This window comes from Diachasma alloeum, unplaced genomic scaffold (assembly GCF_001412515.2).
Source record: "Diachasma alloeum isolate Michigan unplaced genomic scaffold, Dall2.0 Dall_scaffold_00206, whole genome shotgun sequence".
Classification (NCBI taxonomy): Eukaryota; Metazoa; Arthropoda; class Insecta; order Hymenoptera; family Braconidae; genus Diachasma; species Diachasma alloeum.
This window is the reverse complement of record NW_021680371.1, coordinates 2,306,932-2,327,717: the sequence shown is the minus strand read 5'-3', so window position 1 is coordinate 2,327,717 and position 20,786 is coordinate 2,306,932. Positions and strand designations below refer to the sequence as shown.

The 20,786-nt window shown below is 36.9% G+C and overlaps 1 protein-coding gene across 1 annotated transcript in view; it reads right to left on the bottom strand.

Annotated features, from left to right (window-relative positions):
• LOC107036122 (neuroligin-4, X-linked) overlaps positions 1–20,051 on the bottom strand; it is a 206,741-nt gene extending 186,690 nt beyond the window's left edge. Inside the window, exon 1 of the mRNA XM_015253862.1 lies at positions 19,598–20,051. Coding sequence (XP_015109348.1) covers positions 19,598–20,051 — 454 coding nt within the window. The remainder of the gene's footprint in view (positions 1–19,597) is intronic.
• Between the last annotated feature and the right edge of the window lie 735 nt (positions 20,052–20,786).

Here is a 20,786-nt window from a genome sequence, read left to right as displayed (position 1 = left end):
TCCGTGTGACTCACGGAAAAGGAGAAAAACGTTGGCCGAACTGCAATGGATTAAGTCGTAAATCGTAAGAAAATTTTGAAGAAATTGTTTTTCTTTGCCCCGGCTGGAAAGGATTAAGCTGGGAACTGGAGAAGCGAAATATTTAACTAAATTCTTGTATTGTAGGGAACGATGAACGAAGGTGTATTCTATGAGGGTACGTGTTCGGAGGATGTTTCGAGGGAGAGAAAAACTCAAAATTCTAGACCGTATTTCCTCATGTTTCTGCTGGGGAAAGTACCGGGGACAAAAGGGATTAGGGCTTTCCCTTTTCTCGGGGAATTTTTCTGACATAAAAGGAAAATACCGTCTTTATCCGTGTTCAAGCGCCTCAAAATATAAATGGCAGATATTGTTGGCTGGAATGTTGGACAAAATATTATTTTCTTTTTTTTCAGGAATCGCGACATTTCTGAGTCCTTTTTTTAGTAAAAATATTAATGAATGCTATTTTTAATTAATTCGAGTTGAAGCATGTAACATAATTTTTATCCAACTTCTTGCGTCTGAATGGAAGCGTTGAAATCTTTCTATTTTTAGATTCTCTAAAGATACGAACTTCGAACAACTTTTAGAAAATTGAAGAATTCAAGGACTAAAATAATTTCAAAAAATCTGAAATTTTGTCAGATTACAGGTATTAATCAGAAGTAATTTTGAGCTAACTTTTAGCCCAATAAATCTACCCGTTTTTGAAAAATCGCCATTTGTTTCTAAACCGTTTCTCGCAAATATCTCAAAAACTACTCAACCGATTTTAATTTTTTTTTCAAACTATTCGTCTGGATGTATTCTATTTTAATCAATCAAAATATACATACCTGTTCATACAGAGGTTACGAGATATTTCAATTTTTTTGTTTATTAGTACTCACACTTTTGCAAAAATCAACATCTGAACTTGAAATTTGGCATGAAGTTTCGCCTTATTGTCTCTAATGTTTTTAATCTGCACTCCAAATCCCGGAAATATTTATCATATTGAATTTTCACTGAAATTTCATAGAATCTGATAACTGAAAAATTCAATATTTTATTGATTTTGTATTCGAATGGTGTGAAAATCAATAAAATACTTGATTTTTTAGTTTAATTAATCACTAAAAACTCATAAAAATCAGGAAAATTCTGAGAAAAATTGACAATTTACGTAATTTTGTTCCTGAATATTCATGTTCCATTACAAAATAAATCAAATTATGAAATTTCCGTCTCACTCCCACTGAAAACTCATGAATGACCTTGAATTCTACCTAAAATTTGAAATTTCATCACCATTTTCCCCTAAATCGGATTCAATGTCACTTTCATGAGAATGACTACCATATTTTCCATGGAATTTCGAAAAATTTGTAACAATGTGTATGCCAGCCAGATAAAATCATGACCATGGAATCAAAGAAGAAATGGCATTCGAATGGCAAAAAATTCTAATAATCATGCACGAAAGTATGCGGTTGACTATAGTCCCTGGATGCCTCACAATACAGTCTAGGTAGTTAGTGGTTATGGTCGAGCGGCAGGTGGGATGTGGCTAGTAGATATGGCCAAAGGACGCCACTCCAACCCAGACATGATTTCAACGATATCGTAAAGGGCCTTCTGTACTAGAGTGCACATATATCTATACATTATTTAGGCATTATTTTTTTCAACCTCTCAATTTTACAGCCGGCAAACGACCACGGAGGACAACCACGTGATAGTCGTTATCCAGCAACTTCAGCCGTAGGACAAATTGAACCGTCCTAAACCCATTTCACCAACTAAAACACATCTATTACCTCTGCGGTCATGATGCAGACTCGTGCCTTGTATTTTGCGAGTAGTTGGCGACAGGAGTGTGTAATATAGTTTACTTGGGTACTGAAGGCCAATTTTCAGGGCGCTGGTCGAAATAATGAAACAATGTGTGATGTCAAGGGGTCAACAATGGGTTCAACGATTATTTTGAATTCAACTTGACTTGAATCCTTAGAAATCTTCCTCACGAAACTCACTGAGAGAAAAAATTAGCTCTGTAGAAAAATTATAGGTTCTCATGAAGAGATCTTTTGTCGTGTTGAATTAATCTACTTGTAGATAAAAAAGGAAGTTTCCTCCAAAACATGATAATTTTCGTAGTACACTATTAATAATTTTTGTCTGAAATTTCCGGTACACATTTTGGTAATTTGTATCGCATTTAATTACCAGTGAAATTTCAAGGAAATTCGTCATTGAAAATTCAGAATTCCGCGGAAAAATCAAAGAGAACTGTAAATCTCAGTTTCATTTCTCTCTGAAAATGAATAGAAAACCGGAAAATTCAGGTGAATATATTCTTGAATTTTTATGAAAGTGACACTGAATGCGATTTAGAGGAAAAAATCTTGAAATTTCAGATTTCACTGAGAATTCAACGTAATTTAGCACTGAACATTCATATTAGATTGAAAATTCAAATAAATTGAGCAATTCTGGTCTTTATGTTCCTTAAAATTCTGAAATTTCACTGAATTTTCAGTGACACCTGAAATTTCGCGATTTTTTCCCTCTAAATCGCATTCAGTGTCACTAAGTGTGCTAATCATTTCGAAGGGACAATTTTTTTTTGGGAAATACAACATATATTTTTTTCTACCAACCGTTAGAATTCTTCTAGGGATATTTCTGATGATCACGACAAAAATTTAATGTTTGTGAAAGATATTAATATTCTTTCTATCAAGGTGGTTGATTTCCCTCAAGTAAATCTGTTCCACTCCATCAAATATTCTCAAGTAGACCATATACTTTTTCTGCAGAGCCATTTTTTTTCTCTCACCGTATGTTGAATAGCCCTTTTATTCAATTCATTGAATGATCTTGGAAGTATTTAATCAAGATATTAAAGCAAGATCTTGCACTCAGTAAAATGATTCATTGGAATCAACCAAAAAACTTTATTTGAAATTCTTCACTCGTTTCAAGAATGTCGTCAGAAATGCATAAACTCCTTGAATTGTTTCAAAAGAAAGGATTTGATTCAGTAATTTGGACTATTGACAAGTTTTCAATGAATATCTCGGAATCTAAGAGAGATAGCAACATTTTTGTTAAAACCTTTTTCACAGAGCCGATTGAGTGCTACAACAAATTTAATTATGAAAAATTCGCTATCTCCCTTAGATTCGGAAATATTCCTCAAAAACTTACCACTTCGCTGAATTGTATCAACTAAACGATTTAACAATTTAAATTTCAAGACTTTTCTTATTATAACAAAATCACATTTTCGGCAGAGCCAAATTTTCCTCCCATTACAGACATTTATCACTCAGACGTCTGTTTTTCACCAGACATCTGAGATTCAGATAGTCATCAAGCGCATTGTTTTCGTAGTGATCAAAAAATCGTTCCGCCAAAAAACCTATAATGTAACATAAGTGGAGAGCCTCTCACCGTAAAACTCCCGCCACTCTTTCACTCAGTTTCACATTTCCTCTCTGCCTCTTCATTGGAAGATCAAATTACCAGTGATGCCGAAGTAGGTGAAGCGAGCTAACCTACTGAGATGGGGGTATATTACCTGGGTGGATACGTTCAATTAACAAGACAAGAGTCAAATATAGACCATGTCTTGCCGTGATGTGGCCAGACTTTGCTTTCTCAACCGGTAGCTTCACTTTGAACGGTATATAAGGCTGGTGTGTAATTCGAACAACGCTTTTACGGAGAGAATAGCGTATCGCTAAGCCTTTGAGCCGTGACGTGACTGTTGGAGGGGTATAAAGCACCCTATGGTGACTAAATACTAAGTTAGGTGGAGGATAATGGAGATTTGGGGCAGCTTAATTATTGGTAACTTAATCGATAACGATCAACAGCTACATCTGTTTATGAAGTAACAGTGTTGGAGGTGGAGATACCATTTCTGGCGGTTGGGTCAATGTCAAGGGACTCGCGCTTTTGGAATGAGATAGAAGAGATGATTCCTTACAAAGAATCAGTTGTACACACGGGAAAAAATATACCTGAATTGAGTATAAAATACAGTTGATTCAAGTATTTTTAAACTATTCAAATGAATAGTTTAAAAATTTAAAAGGAAATTACTAAACTATTCATTTGATGTGATGAAATCGTTCCTTTTGGAACAAGTGAACAACTTTATTCATTTCCAATAACAATATCCTTAAAACAAGGAAAAAAATTCAAATAAAGATTTTCATTTGATTTAAATGAACTATTTTTCTGAGTGTAAGTCATTTAAAACGCCTTATTATTCCATATCTTAATGGGGTTATCGCGAGGGTTATCGTCTTGTCGTAGTGCCACTGCCATAAAAGTCTAGTGACTTAATAATTTTTAAATGTCTTGAACTGAGACTAAAAAAATATCTCAAATTCAGTGACTTGTACTTCAAAAATGTCAAATCCCCCATCAGAAGCATCAACCCAGAAATTCCTGAATTTAGACAGCTGATCCGACTCCATTCATTTCCATCCTCAGCGGATAAATACACGAACTCAAGGGACCCTCAGCATCAAATTAAAGAAAATAAACAGTTTAATCCGATGATGTATTCCACAATGGAGATCCTCACCGGTAAATTAAATCCAAGATGCAGAGCGATGGTGTTACAACCACTCGAATCCTCTGAAAATCTCCATTTCCATTGGACTAAACAAATATCACCAGTGATAACCGCTCCACTCGATAGTGCATCAGTCAAATTCCAGGGGAATCCAAGACCTCTCTCCTATACTATCCGAAAACCTTATCCTCCGTACAACGGAAATTCCTCGCCTTCAATCCATCGAGCCACTCTAGAATCAGCACTGGTATTACCTCAACGGCTAAACGGTTCGATCCCTATACCCCCATTGAATTCCCAATAGCCAACGGTTAATGCACCCTTCTCCCTCACTCTCCGTTTCCCTCAGACGTTTTAGCCTAGCCATGTTTTTTCCCGCCCTTCCTCTTCTTCACCTTCTTCTCCAACGATTCCACTCGACCGGAAACGTGCTATCGATAATGCACAATTGAGGAGGTATAAATTACTTCTCCCCCAAAATGTCGCCGCGGTGCGAATTTTAATGCCCCTACTCCGATACCAAATGCTATATTTCAAGTTTTATAGACGTTCATATACCCTTCGTGGGGGCTCACCGAGGCCCTGTCGATTGGGCGAATTTGGCTGTTATCGTACATGCCATCGGTGATTTATGAATTCTTTGGATGTACGGTCAATGGCCCAGGTAATACCACTAGAAGCTTTCGGTGTCTTCGATGCGGTTCTAATAATTACATTTTTTTAATGGGACGAGGAAAGGGGGCGAGATTTGCGCGCGTATAATTGGCTAGTGATTTATCCATCTATGGAGAAAATTATTTGGTGAATTTCAACAGCTAGTTGTTGAATTTCAAAAAAAAAAAAATAATAATAATGAAAAATAATAATAATAAGAAAAAATTACATTTAAATGGTATATAAAATAACATATACTTAATATTTATTTTATTCATTTATCTAAATAATATTTGTTGCTTTTGCGAGTTTGATTTTTCCGTGAGACGGGAGCGGGGCTTCGCCAATCGGCCAAAAACTGATAAAATTTTTAGTAGAAGTCCAATAGAAATTTAATAGAATTTTCTAACGAATTCGCTGGATTTTTCTACGAAATTTTCTCTTGCACGAATAAAATATTTTGTTAAAAAAAAAAAATTGTCGATAATCTTTTGTTAGAACCAATCAACGGGGTTGAATAAGTAATGAATACAAAAAATTGTTGATTTATATGAATGAAGATTCATTTATTAAAAGAATTCCCCATTCGCCCCAATTTTTTTGCATTATATATTGAAATGCGCTGATGTAGGAACAAATTGGATGGATTTATTTCATCGAATCGACTTTGAAAACTAGAACTGTTTTGACGAAATGCCTCAGTGAAATGGGCACTCCCACCCGTAAATAACTTCTTCTCTCCAATCTCTAAAAAATTACCTTCTAAATAATATTTTCTCTTTTGCGAATTTGGTTTTTTCCGTGGGGCAGAAAGGAGGCGTCGTCAATCGGCCAAAAACTGATAAAATTTTTAGTAGAAGTCCAATAGAAATTTAATAGAATTTTCTAACGAATTCGCTGGATTTTTCTACGAAATTTTCTCTTGCACGAATAAAATATTTTGTTAAAAAAAAAAAATTGTCGATAATCTTTTGTTAGAACCAATCAACGGGGTTGAATAAGTAATGAATACAAAAAATTGTTGATTTATATGAATGAAGATTCATTTATTAAAAGAATTCCCCATTCGCCCCAATTTTTTTGCATTATATATTGAAATGCGCTGATGTAGGAACAAATTGGATCGATTTATTTCATCGAATCGACTTTGAAAACTAGAACTATTTTGACGAAATGCCTCAGTGAAATGGGCACTCCCACCCGTAAATAACTTCTTCTCCTCCAGACTCTAAAAAATTACCTCCTAAATAATTTAAAAACTTTCGGAGTAAAAACCCCTCATATCGCTTCCCATTGGATTCTCCCAATAGCTTTCCAATCATTCCAATTTCCTCCCCATCGCCCCCGCCCATTCCCAATCTACGACTCCTATAAAAAAAATGGAACTCCTCATTTACATCCCAACCTCAAACAGAAAAAAAATCGCGTGAGTGATGGCATGAAGCAACGACGCCCTCACCGAAAATTTGACAGTCCCATGTCCCGACGACAGTAGTAAACAAGAATAAAAAAATGACCATTTCGCGGAGGATTGGGTGTCCGTGGGATTTGCCAGGGCTCTTTTTTATACCAAGATTTTGTGGATTGGTCAAGGGAAAACTGCCCCAGTGTGTGTGGACGAGGTGCCAAGCGATTTTGTGTCTCTTATAAGAAAAATAGGATCCTAATCCCCTGGCTAACCTACTCGGGACCACCTCCTGCCCCTCCTGAAACGCTTTGCCGGTCACAGCGCTGTGGAATTGGATGAAAGGATTTGCCGGATAAGGATAGGGGTGTTTTCACCCCACCACCTCAACACACATCCCAGCGGTGTACGTCTTTATCCAATTTTTGTGATTTTTTCTTCATGCGAGTACACTTTATGTGAAATAGCAACATTTTTCACTTTATTTATGGAAAAATTATTTCTATTAATTGTTAGATGCTCAATATGCGAGGAATTCCGCAATGTTACACGTATGAAAGAGTTCAATAGAAAAATGTAGCGAATTTTCTAGAAAATTCTATTCGAATTCTCTAGAAATTCTATTGGGATTCTATTAAAATTCTAGGAAATTCTGGTTAACATTCTATTTTTTTGCGCTTATTCTACGAGATATTTGATAGGAAAAAGTTGATAGATTTCGATTTTTTTGTGTGAATATTCTCATGCAATTTTTTCTATAAGAATAGTTGAGCCCGAATTTTCTAAATTTTTATCACTTGGATCCTGTAATGCAAAACGACACAAAATGTAGTGCAAAAAAACTTAGAAAATGCGTGTACAATAATTTTAATAGAAAAAATCTCAAGTGAAAAATTCAATCAAAAAAATCGAAATCCGATTGACTTTTCCTATCAAATATCTAATAGAATCTGCGCGAAAAACAAATAGAATTTTAACGACAACTAGGGGGCTAACTTGTCATCCTCAATCTGACCCTCGTGACCCTCATTATACCCCTCATGACCCTTATTTTGACCCTTCATTTTGGAATCTTAATTTCGAGTACGAAATTTTCTTCACCAGAAGTTGATTTGGATTTTTATAATATAGAGAGATAGAGATCCCTATTTTGACCGTTGTGACTCTCAGGCTCTGACCTCCATGACCCTTATTTGGACCTTTCATCTGGCCTTAGTGACCCTTAATCTGATCCTTGCAACCCTTATTTAGACCCTTAATCTGACCNCGATTTATTTCATCGAATCGACTTTGAAAACTAGAACTATTTTGACGAAATGCCTCAGTGAAATGGGCACTCCCACCCGTAAATAACTTCTTCTCCTCCAGACTCTAAAAAATTACCTCCTAAATAATTTAAAAACTTTCGGAGTAAAAACCCCTCATATCGCTTCCCATTGGATTCTCCCAATAGCTTTCCAATCATTCCAATTTCCTCCCCATCGCCCCCGCCCATTCCCAATCTACGACTCCTATAAAAAAAATGGAACTCCTCATTTACATCCCAACCTCAAACAGAAAAAAAATCGCGTGAGTGATGGCATGAAGCAACGACGCCCTCACCGAAAATTTGACAGTCCCATGTCCCGACGACAGTAGTAAACAAGAATAAAAAAATGACCATTTCGCGGAGGATTGGGTGTCCGTGGGATTTGCCAGGGCTCTTTTTTATACCAAGATTTTGTGGATTGGTCAAGGGAAAACTGCCCCAGTGTGTGTGGACGAGGTGCCAAGCGATTTTGTGTCTCTTATAAGAAAAATAGGATCCTAATCCCCTGGCTAACCTACTCGGGACCACCTCCTGCCCCTCCTGAAACGCTTTGCCGGTCACAGCGCTGTGGAATTGGATGAAAGGATTTGCCGGATAAGGATAGGGGTGTTTTCACCCCACCACCTCAACACACATCCCAGCGGTGTACGTCTTTATCCAATTTTTGTGATTTTTTCTTCATGCGAGTACACTTTATGTGAAATAGCAACATTTTTCACTTTATTTATGGAAAAATTATTTCTATTAATTGTTAGATGCTCAATATGCGAGGAATTCCGCAATGTTACACGTATGAAAGAGTTCAATAGAAAAATGTAGCGAATTTTCTAGAAAATTCTATTCGAATTCTCTAGAAATTCTATTGGGATTCTATTAAAATTCTAGGAAATTCTGGTTAACATTCTATTTTTTTGCGCTTATTCTACGAGATATTTGATAGGAAAAAGTTGATAGATTTCGATTTTTTTGTGTGAATATTCTCATGCAATTTTTTCTATAAGAATAGTTGAGCCCGAATTTTCTAAATTTTTATCACTTGGATCCTGTAATGCAAAACGACACAAAATGTAGTGCAAAAAAACTTAGAAAATGCGTGTACAATAATTTTAATAGAAAAAATCTCAAGTGAAAAATTCAATCAAAAAAATCGAAATCCGATTGACTTTTCCTATCAAATATCTAATAGAATCTGCGCGAAAAACAAATAGAATTTTAACGACAACTAGGGGGCTAACTTGTCATCCTCAATCTGACCCTCGTGACCCTCATTATACCCCTCATGACCCTTATTTTGACCCTTCATTTTGGAATCTTAATTTCGAGTACGAAATTTTCTTCACCAGAAGTTGATTTGGATTTTTATAATATAGAGAGATAGAGATCCCTATTTTGACCGTTGTGACTCTCAGGCTCTGACCTCCATGACCCTTATTTGGACCTTTCATCTGGCCTTAGTGACCCTTAATCTGATCCTTGCAACCCTTATTTAGACCCTTAATCTGACCCTCGTTGCCCTTATTTGGAACCTTAATCTGACCCTTGTGATCCGTAATCTGACCCATATTACCGTTAATCTGACCCCCATGATATTCATTCCGACCCTCATAACCTTTATTTTGATCCTCGTGATCCTCAAGGTGGGGAACGACCCCAGTGACCGTTTGAAACTTTCTTCTTAAGTTTCCCACGTCAAAATACATAACTACATAAAAAACAATATTTTTTTGAAAAGATGAGAAAATATCCGACCAAATCTATGGTTTTAAATTCTTTTTGTTATTCTTACTGTCTCGTAACTAGAATCGAAAAAACAAAGTTTTCAGAAGAAAAAACAATTCAGTCTTCAATATCTCCACTAATAATTGAGTTAGAGGGCTCCATTTGCTCTCATTCTTCCCCTTTTGGACAATACTTTCCGATAAAAAATGAAAAAAGAAAATTTAGGCAACTTTTCGTATACATAATTGGCGATTTCGCTCATATTGATTTGTCATATTGTTATCCCTCACCGAAATACAACCGAAATAATCACGGTTTACTCCGGAAAACTATACTCCGCATGCAATTAAACCCGAACAAATATCCACAATATCACATTTAAATTCCCCAACTTCATTTCATAGGTAAAACGAAAATAACACGATTATTCAGAAAGGATGGCGAAAAATATGGAGTGGAAAATTATAGAAAGGACGAAATTATCAGAGAAGACAGGGGGGAGGGGGGGAGGGGCTACAGGGGATTGGCAGGCGCGGCTCATCGCGCAATAATGAGTGTATGCTCGCCGGCAACGCGAGAGACATTTTAATTATGCCCATGTACCGATTTACTCCGCACACGTCTGTAAATCGTTTTTACGTCTCATTTAATCGGTTTGTCTCAGTGCCCGCTAACTGACCCATTTGATTCTCCCGCCTCCCTCCCCCTCCCCCCACCCTGGCAGTGTGTATGACCTCAAAGGGGGTCAATGGATGCAGTTAAGTAATAATCGTGCGTTATTAATTACAACTGGTGTAAAAGGGTTTGGTTCGTAATTGGTTTTTGATGCGTGTCAGTATAATTCCATATTTTAGTATGGTTTGTGAATATTTGCAATGGTAGGACGCATTTATGACCTCACGTGACCCCCTTTCACCTTCATATGAACTCCAGGGTAGAGGTATGAACTCCAAGGTGATAATATTAATGAGGATCAGAAAGCACATGGAGGTCATATGAGACTTACGTAAAAGTCATAGGAAAGTCTCGTGGAGGTCATGAGGGTCATATGAAGGTCATAATTATCAGGAGGCTCATGTGGGTCCTATAAAGATCGTAGAGATTACATGAGAATTAGGCAGAGGTTTTGAAGGACTCTTCCAAAGGTCATATGAAGGTCAAAACCAATATTAAAAGCGATGTGAAGGGCGCGAGAATGGTGAGACTCTTATGATGACCTTCATGACTCTTGCATAACCTCCATATGAACTTCAGGGTGGGGACATAAAGGTCAGAATATTTATGAGAATCAGAGAGCACATGAAGGTCGCATGAGGGTTCGGTGGAAGTCATAGGAAAGTCTTGTGAAGTTCATGGTGGCCATATTAAAGTTGAAAGAGTCAAGAGGCTCATATGACTCATGTAAAGATCATTATAAGGGTCGCATAGGGCTCATGGGGATCAGGTGGACATCAAATGAAGGCCATATAAAGGTTAGATGGGAATGATGCGGAGATTTTGAAGGGCTCCTCCAAAGGTGATATAAAGGTCAAAACGCACTTTCAAGGAATTCGCGTCTCCAGAAAGTCCCTGAAGGTCATATGAGACTCAAGTGAAGGTCACAGGGAAGTCTTGTGGAGGTCATGGTAACCATATAAAGGTCGAAAGAGTCAGGAGGCTCATATGAATCATATAAAGATCATTATAAGGGTCGCATAGGGCTCATGGGGATCAGGTGGACATCAAATGAAGGCCATATAAAGGTTAGATGGGAATGATGCGGAGATTTTGAAGGGCTCCTCCAAAGGTGATATAAAGGTCAAAACGCACTTTCAAGGAATTCGCGTCTCCAGAAAGTCCCTGAAGGTCATATGAGACTCAAGTGAAGGTTCGAGGGAAGTCATGGTGGCCATATGAAGGTCACAAAGGTCAGGAGGTTCATGTGGGCGATACAGTAATCCACGTGAGATACGGAGGTCGCAGAGAGGTCATGAGGGTTGAGGTGGAGGTTGAATGAAGGTCATATAAGGGTCATAAGTGGTCATCAGTATAAAAACGAATATTACAAACTAAAAAAAAACGCGTGGGGGGCGGAGCCCCCTCGTATTGTAATCCCTTCCATACATATCGACGAAAGGAAAAATATTTCCACAATATAATTTTCGGCATCAACGAATCCCAAGTAGATTTACAAAAAAATAACCTCCATCTCTTCCTCTATTATCTATACCTAAAAATTGTCAGCATCTGGAGTGGACATTTTCCAGTCGTGCAAGGATTCCCTTACAGCCACTCGTGACACACATTTCACCAAAACCAGACTAACTTTTGATCAAGAAAACCACGTGTGCGCGGGGGACCCACATGGAATTGAAAAGTCGTGTCCGGTCCAATTGCAGCCGTCTGTTTTCCATTCGAGAGCGTATCCAATCGCAATAGGGACGGGAGGGGGGAGGGCTGGAAAAAAATGGGGTGAGAGTGGAATAGAGAAGTAGAATCATCAGGGGGCGAGACGGGTAATAGAAGAACAGCCCGTTTATTTCGAGTTCGATGTGTGTGTGTGTGTGAGGGGAAAGGGGTGAAAGACGCCGGGAGGAAGTGGTCGAGTATATGTTACCCGAGTTTTTCTTCAACTCGGTTTTCTGTTAGTGTGTGCCCACTGTACCTGTCACAAAGGAAGACTCTGAGGAATTGAGTGCTATTTTTTTTATTCGCTTACTTCGCTTCACTTGAAATTGGAGGACTGGGCAATTAATTTTTTTTTTACTCCTCCCATGATTCTCTTCAACCGTGTTCATCTTTTTGTGGGAATCCCTCGTGGAAAGTTTCTCACCATCACTCATTACCGGATTATAATCCGTTATATACGCACCGATGAGAGAACAGTTGGAATAATGGAATTTTCCATTTAATGGATTTGATTAAAATGGAGAAGAGACTATAAGAATGTAATACCGGCTGTCATCTTCACACTCTGTTATATGTTTCGAGTTGAAAATGAGAAACTTTTAACGACTACCGGGGTATGCTTGTTACAGGAAACTCGGGTGTGCATGGCAATGCACGTTGGAAAGGACGCTGGGTACTTTAATTAAATTTAATAATTAACTGTTGCTTGGCCCCGAGGCAGTCACGTTTGTGCACAACTAGGGAATCTATTTCTGGGGAAAAACGATTTGGGGGGTAAAATATTGACGGTGACTATTGAATTTAGTGACAATTAGTTGTAACGATATGACCTTTTATACCCTTTGATGTATTTTATGAAATACAGATTGTACAATTTCTATATCACTATCTTTATTTTTACGTATTATAACCGTCATTTGTTATTATAAATAGTTGTAAATGTGGACAAATTATTTTTATTGTTTAAAAGTCCAAATAACTGACAGATAAATACGATCGAAACCTACGAAAAAAATATTGAAGATAGAATAGAATCAAATAAATTGTTTTCAAATCAGTTCTCCAAAAACTAGAAATCAGCTGATTGAATTGAAAAAATTATGCTAGACAAAATCTCTGTATATTATAAAAATCCAAATCCACTTCTGGTGATAAAAATTTGGTTCTCGAAATTGAGACTCCACAATTAAGGGTCACGAAGGTCAGAATAAGGGTGATGAGGATCAGATTAAGGGTCGCAAGCGTCAGAATGAGGATGATGGAGATTATATGGGGGTTGGCGAGCATCAAAATCAACAATAATATAGTTCCCAATACGCATGTGAAGAATAATTTAATCGTACCTATACTTGCCATTTCCACTTTTTACTAAATCATTTGATTTTTGTCTACTTATTTATCTCAATGCGGGGGGTTGGCCCCCTGCTCACTTCGCTCACCGACCCTCGGGGGAGGGGGAACTTAGCCCCCCGCTCGCTTCGCTCGCTCTCCCCCTCCCCCTGGGTATGTTTAGATGTTCGTACTATATAGCAAAAAAATGATAGAATGGTTTACCTACTTTAGAAAATTGAGATTTTTGCGCTGTCTGTAATAAATTGAAAATATTGCAAATATTTAGAGAATACAGTTCCTGGTGACATTGAATTTTTTACACTAGATGATTTGTCGACAATAGCTCAGTTCCTTGTATTTCGATATATATTCCCCCATTTCTACTCTCTCAGCTTGTCCTCATCCTCTTATTTTTTCTCTCTCCCTCCCCTTCCCCCTTACTATGATGTAGTGTACCCTCGTAAACTTCCCTCACCTTGTTTGCTGTGTTTCGAGCAGAGGCTGATATAACGAAGTTTGCTTTATCGCAAGGGTAGAGCGGAAAAAATATAAATTTCATGAAAAAATAAATGATAAGGAGAGTAAGGGATGAAAAAAGAATTACCGTGGAAAATCCAAATTGCATTACTTGCATCAAACTTTATGCGACGTCGGAGAAAATGATTCTCTATTACGTATCTACCCATTTCGCTCTCCACTGTCGTTTTAGCTCGTCTCTATGCTATTCCCTTCTACCAGCCCCATTTTTACCCGCCCCTTGGAGGTTTTTTTTTATCTTCTCGACGTACCTTCAATGCTTTCAGATCCGCATTATTCACGCGTCGACACTTCCACGTCTCAGCCTCCAATTGCAATATTGCAATTTGCCATGTGAAATGAGATTTGTGTATTTCACCAGGGGTTTTTTCCTCGCTTCATTTCACCTCCCGGTATGTTTTCACTGGTCTTATCACATTGAATAATTTTCCGGCATTGATTTCCGTGGAATATCAATTATTAGATAGTGATGCCGCGAGAGACTCTACGAGACATCATGAGAAAATACTTTGGAGGAACTGTCTCGGTCTCAGTGAACGCGGAAATTTTTGGTCTCGTCTCAGTCTCGAACTATGCAGTATCGACTCCTCTCGTGATGACTCCGGGTCAATTTAACTCATCTCGGTTTCCAGTTCTTCGCGTTTTTTATAAGTAGAGAATCGAGACGAGACAAAGCGAGACAAAAACCCAGATTTTACATTAAAAATACGAAAACTTGGGGCCGAGATGAGATAAATTGACTCCGAGTCATCCCGAGAGGAGTCGATATTGCGTATTTCGAAACTGAGACGAGAACAAAGATTTCCATGTTCATTGAGACCAGGACCATCTCTCCAAAATATTGTCTCGTGATGTCTCCTGATCGATACTCCTGATCACAATTAAGCTCACTCAAGTTATGTACGACTTTTATTTTATTTTATACTGGGAGGCCCCATATGACCCCCCCGATCCTTATTCAGACCCTTGTGACCTTCAATGTGAACCTTCTGACCCTCACTATACCCCTCGTGACCCTTATTTTGACCCTCAATTTTGGAGTCTTAATTTCGTGTACCAAATTTTTATCACCAGAAGGCGATTTGGATTTTTATAATATAGAAAAGAATATAGAGACCCTTATTTTGCTCCTTGTGATCCTTAATCTGACCCATTTGACCCTTATTCTCACACAATCTGAATCTCCTGATCCTTATTTTGACTCTCAGGACCCTTAATCTGACCCTTGTAACCTTACACTCATGGAATTGGTTATGATTAATGTCTTCAAGTGATATCTTTAAATTTCTGCTGAACGATTTATAAATTGAGATCTTCCTAATTCGTTGCGACGGAATATACCTGATTCTCTGATACAGTTGAAAAATATCTCGAGAAGTTGAAGAGTTAAAATACTCTGGGATTCCGTCTGAAATTTCAACCCGTGAAGCATCGGGGATCCTATTTATCTCGGAATACTTCTCGAGATAGTTCAAGAATGCAGGTGTTGTGAATACGTTTCTCATTACAATCGAAATTATAGATCAGTTGTATCGCAATTTGAAGTTTGAAAGGTAAAACTCTCCTGGGTTTTATGCGAAGTTATTTTTTACTTCATGTGAAGGATATTCGTATTGTCTAAGAGGGGAAATTTGCACCGAATGATATGATGTTCGAAGTGCTGCATTTAAACCGAATTTCTATTCAAATTTCATTTTATTTCGTTTTTATTTCGTACAGACCAACAGCACGCGGCCAATTACGGGATCGAATTAAATAAATATAAAGTATAATAATTGAATTAGTAAAATGAACAGTTTAAAATAATAATCACGACGGAAAGCATTATTTATATTGCTTATAAATATTGTAATGAGTTGAAGTTATTCGAATATTTTGCGCCAATCAATCTCAAAAATATTCAAATAATTTACTAAATTGGCGAAATGTGTCGCTCGTGGTTTGACATGTTACTTCTCACCTCACGCGAGACATCTCGCTCTGTGGCTTCTCAACCTCTGACATGACCGGTCAATCAATTATTTCTCTCACTGAATAATAAAAAAAAAATATTTTTCTCATCATTTCATCACTTGAAGCTTTGCGTAATCGTATTAATTATTAATTGGAATAATGTTTTGTCGTGTTTAAGATTGCTATAAAAATAAAATTGTAAATTGTAACTTGAAAATAATATTTATATATTAAAAGCTCCTAATTTTGTGTGAAAGAAAATCATCGATTTTGATAACTCAAATAAGTTATATATTTTAGGGTAACAAATTCATAATTTCCATCACACTCGTCATTTTTAATCAAATAGTAATATAATTTAAATATCAAAAAATATGACAATATGTTATATTACTATAAACTGTTGGTTTTGGTTCCGCAATATTTTATGATGTTGTATAATGTTAGTAATTTTTTGAAATTTCCGTATTTCACCAGGGCTTTTTCCTCCCTTCATTTCACCTCTGGATATTTTTTACTGGTCTTATGACATTAAATAATTTTTCGGCATCGATTTGCATGGAATATCAGTGATTACGGGAATAAATTAGCCATCGAGTGCCGGGGAAAACCAGAGATCCTATTTTATTTGTTGATATAGTTGGAAAATGTCTCGGGAAGTTGAAGAGTTGAAATACTTTAGAATTCCGACTGAAACGTGAACCCGGGAAGAATCGGGATTACCATTTATCTCAGAATTGTTCTCGAGATATTTCAAGAATGCAGGTGTTTTTAAAGACGTTTTTCATTGATGTTGGAATTGTAGAAAGGGAGTATTACAATTTGAAGTTTGAACGGTGTAACTTTTCTGGGTTTTCTACGAAGTTATTTTGGACATCAAATAAAGGGTTTCCGAATTTTCTTAAAGGGGTAATTTTCACAGAATGATATGACGTTTGAATTGCTTGGTTCAAGTAGGACTTTTTTTCAAGTTGCCATTTCCATTTTCTTGGTAATATTTGTGTATAAAACAGTTCGATTTGGTTTTATAGAATTGTATTATATTGTGTACTGTTTGGAAAACACTGAAATTTCACTGATGGTTGACTAGTGACATTGAATTCGATTTAGAGAAAACAAACATGAAATTTCAAGTTTCCCCAAAAATTCCAATTTTTGAGCCATTTCCTTGAATATTCAATGAAAACATCAACATTTAAGACTAAATTACGTAGAATTTTCAATTAATTAAAAATATTCAGTACCGAATTATCATGAATTTTCAAGTAATCGAAAATTGAGGAACATATTTACCGTAATTTTGCTGATTTCTATTAAGTTTTATGGAAAAATTTAACAGAAATGTTGAGTTATCATTGATTTTTCCGTGAAATTCTTCATTTTTAGTGACGAAATTCTTTTAAATTTTATTGGAACGGAAATTTCAGCAAAATTTTTTTAACGATCTATTAAATTTCATGGAATAATTTAATTGAAATTTATAGTTCCCAATAACTTTTCCATAAAATTCTGAATTTTCAATGAGAAAATTCCTCGAAATTTAGTGAAACTGAAATGTAATAAAAATTTACGAGAAGTGCACTGAAAATGTCATCCAAAAATTTTACACGCAGCCGGACAAATTCCCCCAGTCTAAAAACACCAGCCCATTATAACCCGAAAAATATGTGACAAAATTCGGATGAAAGGAACGTGGTTGGCTATAAAATAACAATTTTCCCATTCAAATCATCGAATTAATGGCCATTTTCATGGATTCTTTGTTTGCGTTGGCCAACAATAGACGCCTCTCTCCTCGTTGAGTTATTATGCTGAAATGGGACTGAGACTAGCCAACGAGGAAGCATGAAAACGGGGTTAAAAAAAGAGAAGTTATAGGAGAAAATAGAGAGAGAGAGGAGTGAGGAATAGGATGCAGACAAAAAAAACACTAGTTGAAAAGGAAAAGAACGAGTGGTGGAGGAGAATGTGTAGAGCGCGGGTTATAACATGGCTTTTGGTGATGCTAGCGTCTGGAATTCGCCGATTTGGTCGGGCGATACGTCTCGAACATCTCCCGACGATAACCATCGATGGTATATTCGAAACTACTTTTATCAGGCTAAATGCTCCCATCTCATCGCTATCGGGCAAAATTTAACAGTGGACTTAATTTCATTGCAACTCGTACCTTCAACTTTCAGCACTTCCCCTGATTCTCATATAAAACTTTGTTCCGAGAACAAATAGACGAGAATCTTATAACCATTTCACTCGAAGACGATCTCATCTCATTCTACCTGTGTAAAGTGACATGAAGAAAAAGTTGAGAAATTTCTTATGGCGAATTGGAATTTTGTGTCCTGTGAGAATGAAAAATTGAATTGTCTCGTGTGGACGAGCGCATTGACGATGATAAATTCATCAGGGGAAACTTTCATAGTTTTTTTTAAAGTGCACAATTATTACACTAGAAGAACTAATGTCCAATGTTTTAAAGACGTTTGTGTCCCCGAATTCAAGCTATTTTTCATGTCTCAAATTGAGACATTAAAGGGAGATTACTATAGGTTTGAAAGGTTGCGGGCGATTGGAGTGAGATTTCTCATATATTGGAGATCGATTATATATTTTGAACATTTTGAAAATCATTTTTTTGGCTATTTTACATGAACGGTGCAATTTTTCACATTAAAAAAATGAAAATTTGCTGTATATGAGTCGAATATCAAAAACAGTAACTCGTAATTATTATTGTACATTTTTTTTTAATATTGACATAAAAAACTAAATTTTTTAATGAACTCAAGTTTTGAATAAGTCACTTGGTTAATATAACTCAACAATTTTCTAATTATTAAATTATTCATCAATTAAATATTTAAATTTCTAATTATTCTACCAATCGATAATTAAGTTCGGAGGATTGACGATTATTTGGCGAATCAAAAATGCTTTTTATGAGATTTAGAATTATTTACTCAATAGACAATTAAAATTTTTAATTATCAAATCAAATATTTTGTTATTTTTAAAATTTCAATGAAGATGAGTAAACCTTAATTATTGTAAGGTGCAATTTTTCTTAAAATTAATAATTTGATGAACATCACAATGCGCTACAGTTTTTCTCTTGAGTTGAAGACGGTAAATACCTAAATGTAACATTTTATGTTGATATTCGGTAGCTTTAGAACGACCGATCAGTGACATTTGTTGGAAATTAACAATTCGGAACATTTCGTCAATACTTTCAAGATAATTAATTCAATATTCTGTTCTACGATGGACCAGATTCACCGAAACCAATTGACAATGATTAACATTTAGAATTATTCCAAATTATTTAACGTAAAAAAATCTCAAATTTGAAAAGAATGAAAAATAATGGTATTCATTCAAGGTCATATGTAGCATAATCATCCCATAATTCAACATAATTGTAATACTTGGAGGACATGGACCACTTGGGAATGATTGGCCTGGAGAAATCCCCTCCTAAAAAAATAAACTTCTCCCCAAAGCAGGTCTCTCACCAAAAGTAAGTTTTTCTTCGCAGTAAATGAATTTTCCAAAAACAAAGTCCCACATAATCACCACTAATTGCCCTTTCCCAACGCCAGCAGAATCCAATTATCCCAAGACATTCCCAGAACTATCAACAATCTCACCCTCCCCATCCTAATCCTGCCCCAGAAATTCGCCATATCAACAAGCCACCTACCTTGTACCGGTGCATAGATATTAAGATAGAGGCAATCCTCGCTCTGATTCCTCAAGTAGGGTAGTAGCCTCTTAAGATACTCAACCCTCCCCTTGGGCATATCGTTTGTTAATTCCGGCAACTTCTGTGGACAAACTGGACCAAACTTGTCCGCCACCTTGACACCCTGCCACAATGCACCATTGACAGGTGGCATAAATCGTAGACTACCAACTGGTGGTGATGCATAAGGCACCCCACGAAACACCTCAACACCCTCCAAATTACGCTCAAGCGTCACAATCACACCCGATATTTCACCATACTTTGTCCTAATAACACGTGAACTCAATTCCGCCTGTGTCACAGCCAACAGCGCAAGGGCCATCAGCATCCACAATGACATCATATCTCCACTTTTTTTGTGAATATACATCCATCTGCACAATATCACCGATGAGCACTCGTTATTCATTGTTAGAACTTTGCGATAACAATCTTCAATGACTTTTTCATTTAACCATCATCAACTCATGAATGTAAAACACCATTTTATCATACTTTGATTTGTCGTATGGTTCCCATGTATATAACTAGAAGTCTGGACTATTTCCCACGTTGAAATATGCTGGCAGATTGTGGCCAAAAGTTTAGCGCACACGGGCCATTATCAAGTCAGCGTTTTGAAAGGCAAATAGCTGAAAGTTTGGTTACGCCGTTGGGCGTAGTGAAGCTATGTCGACAACGCTTGCAAATTTCTCTTCCTCACTCGACTGCTGGGTGGATTTTAGGGCACCAGTGGGTGGAAATCGTAGGTCTGGCGAGACGAGTTGAAGGAGAACGATTTCAAATTGCTAGATGGTAACCCAGCAAGATTTCCGAAAGACCTGAGGCAGTGATTACGTCTTCGATACTATCCTGAGACCATTTTCAAAGATAACTGTCTTCCACTGCCATCAACTCTCAGCAGTACTACCGGCTTTCCCAGGTTTCAGCGAGTGGTAGGTGGGGCTGATGCAAATTTTGCCGAGTTGATTTAAATCCCTAGTGAGTGTTCACGTCGATCTTCACGAGAACAAAAAATTGGACAGAACGACGGAGTTGAGATGTTCTTAACTCGAAGGATGGTGTCTTTTGTGCAGCACCGGAGGAATGAAAAATATATTCCTTCTACCGAGTTACGTTCTTTTCATGAACAGATTCCGCATGA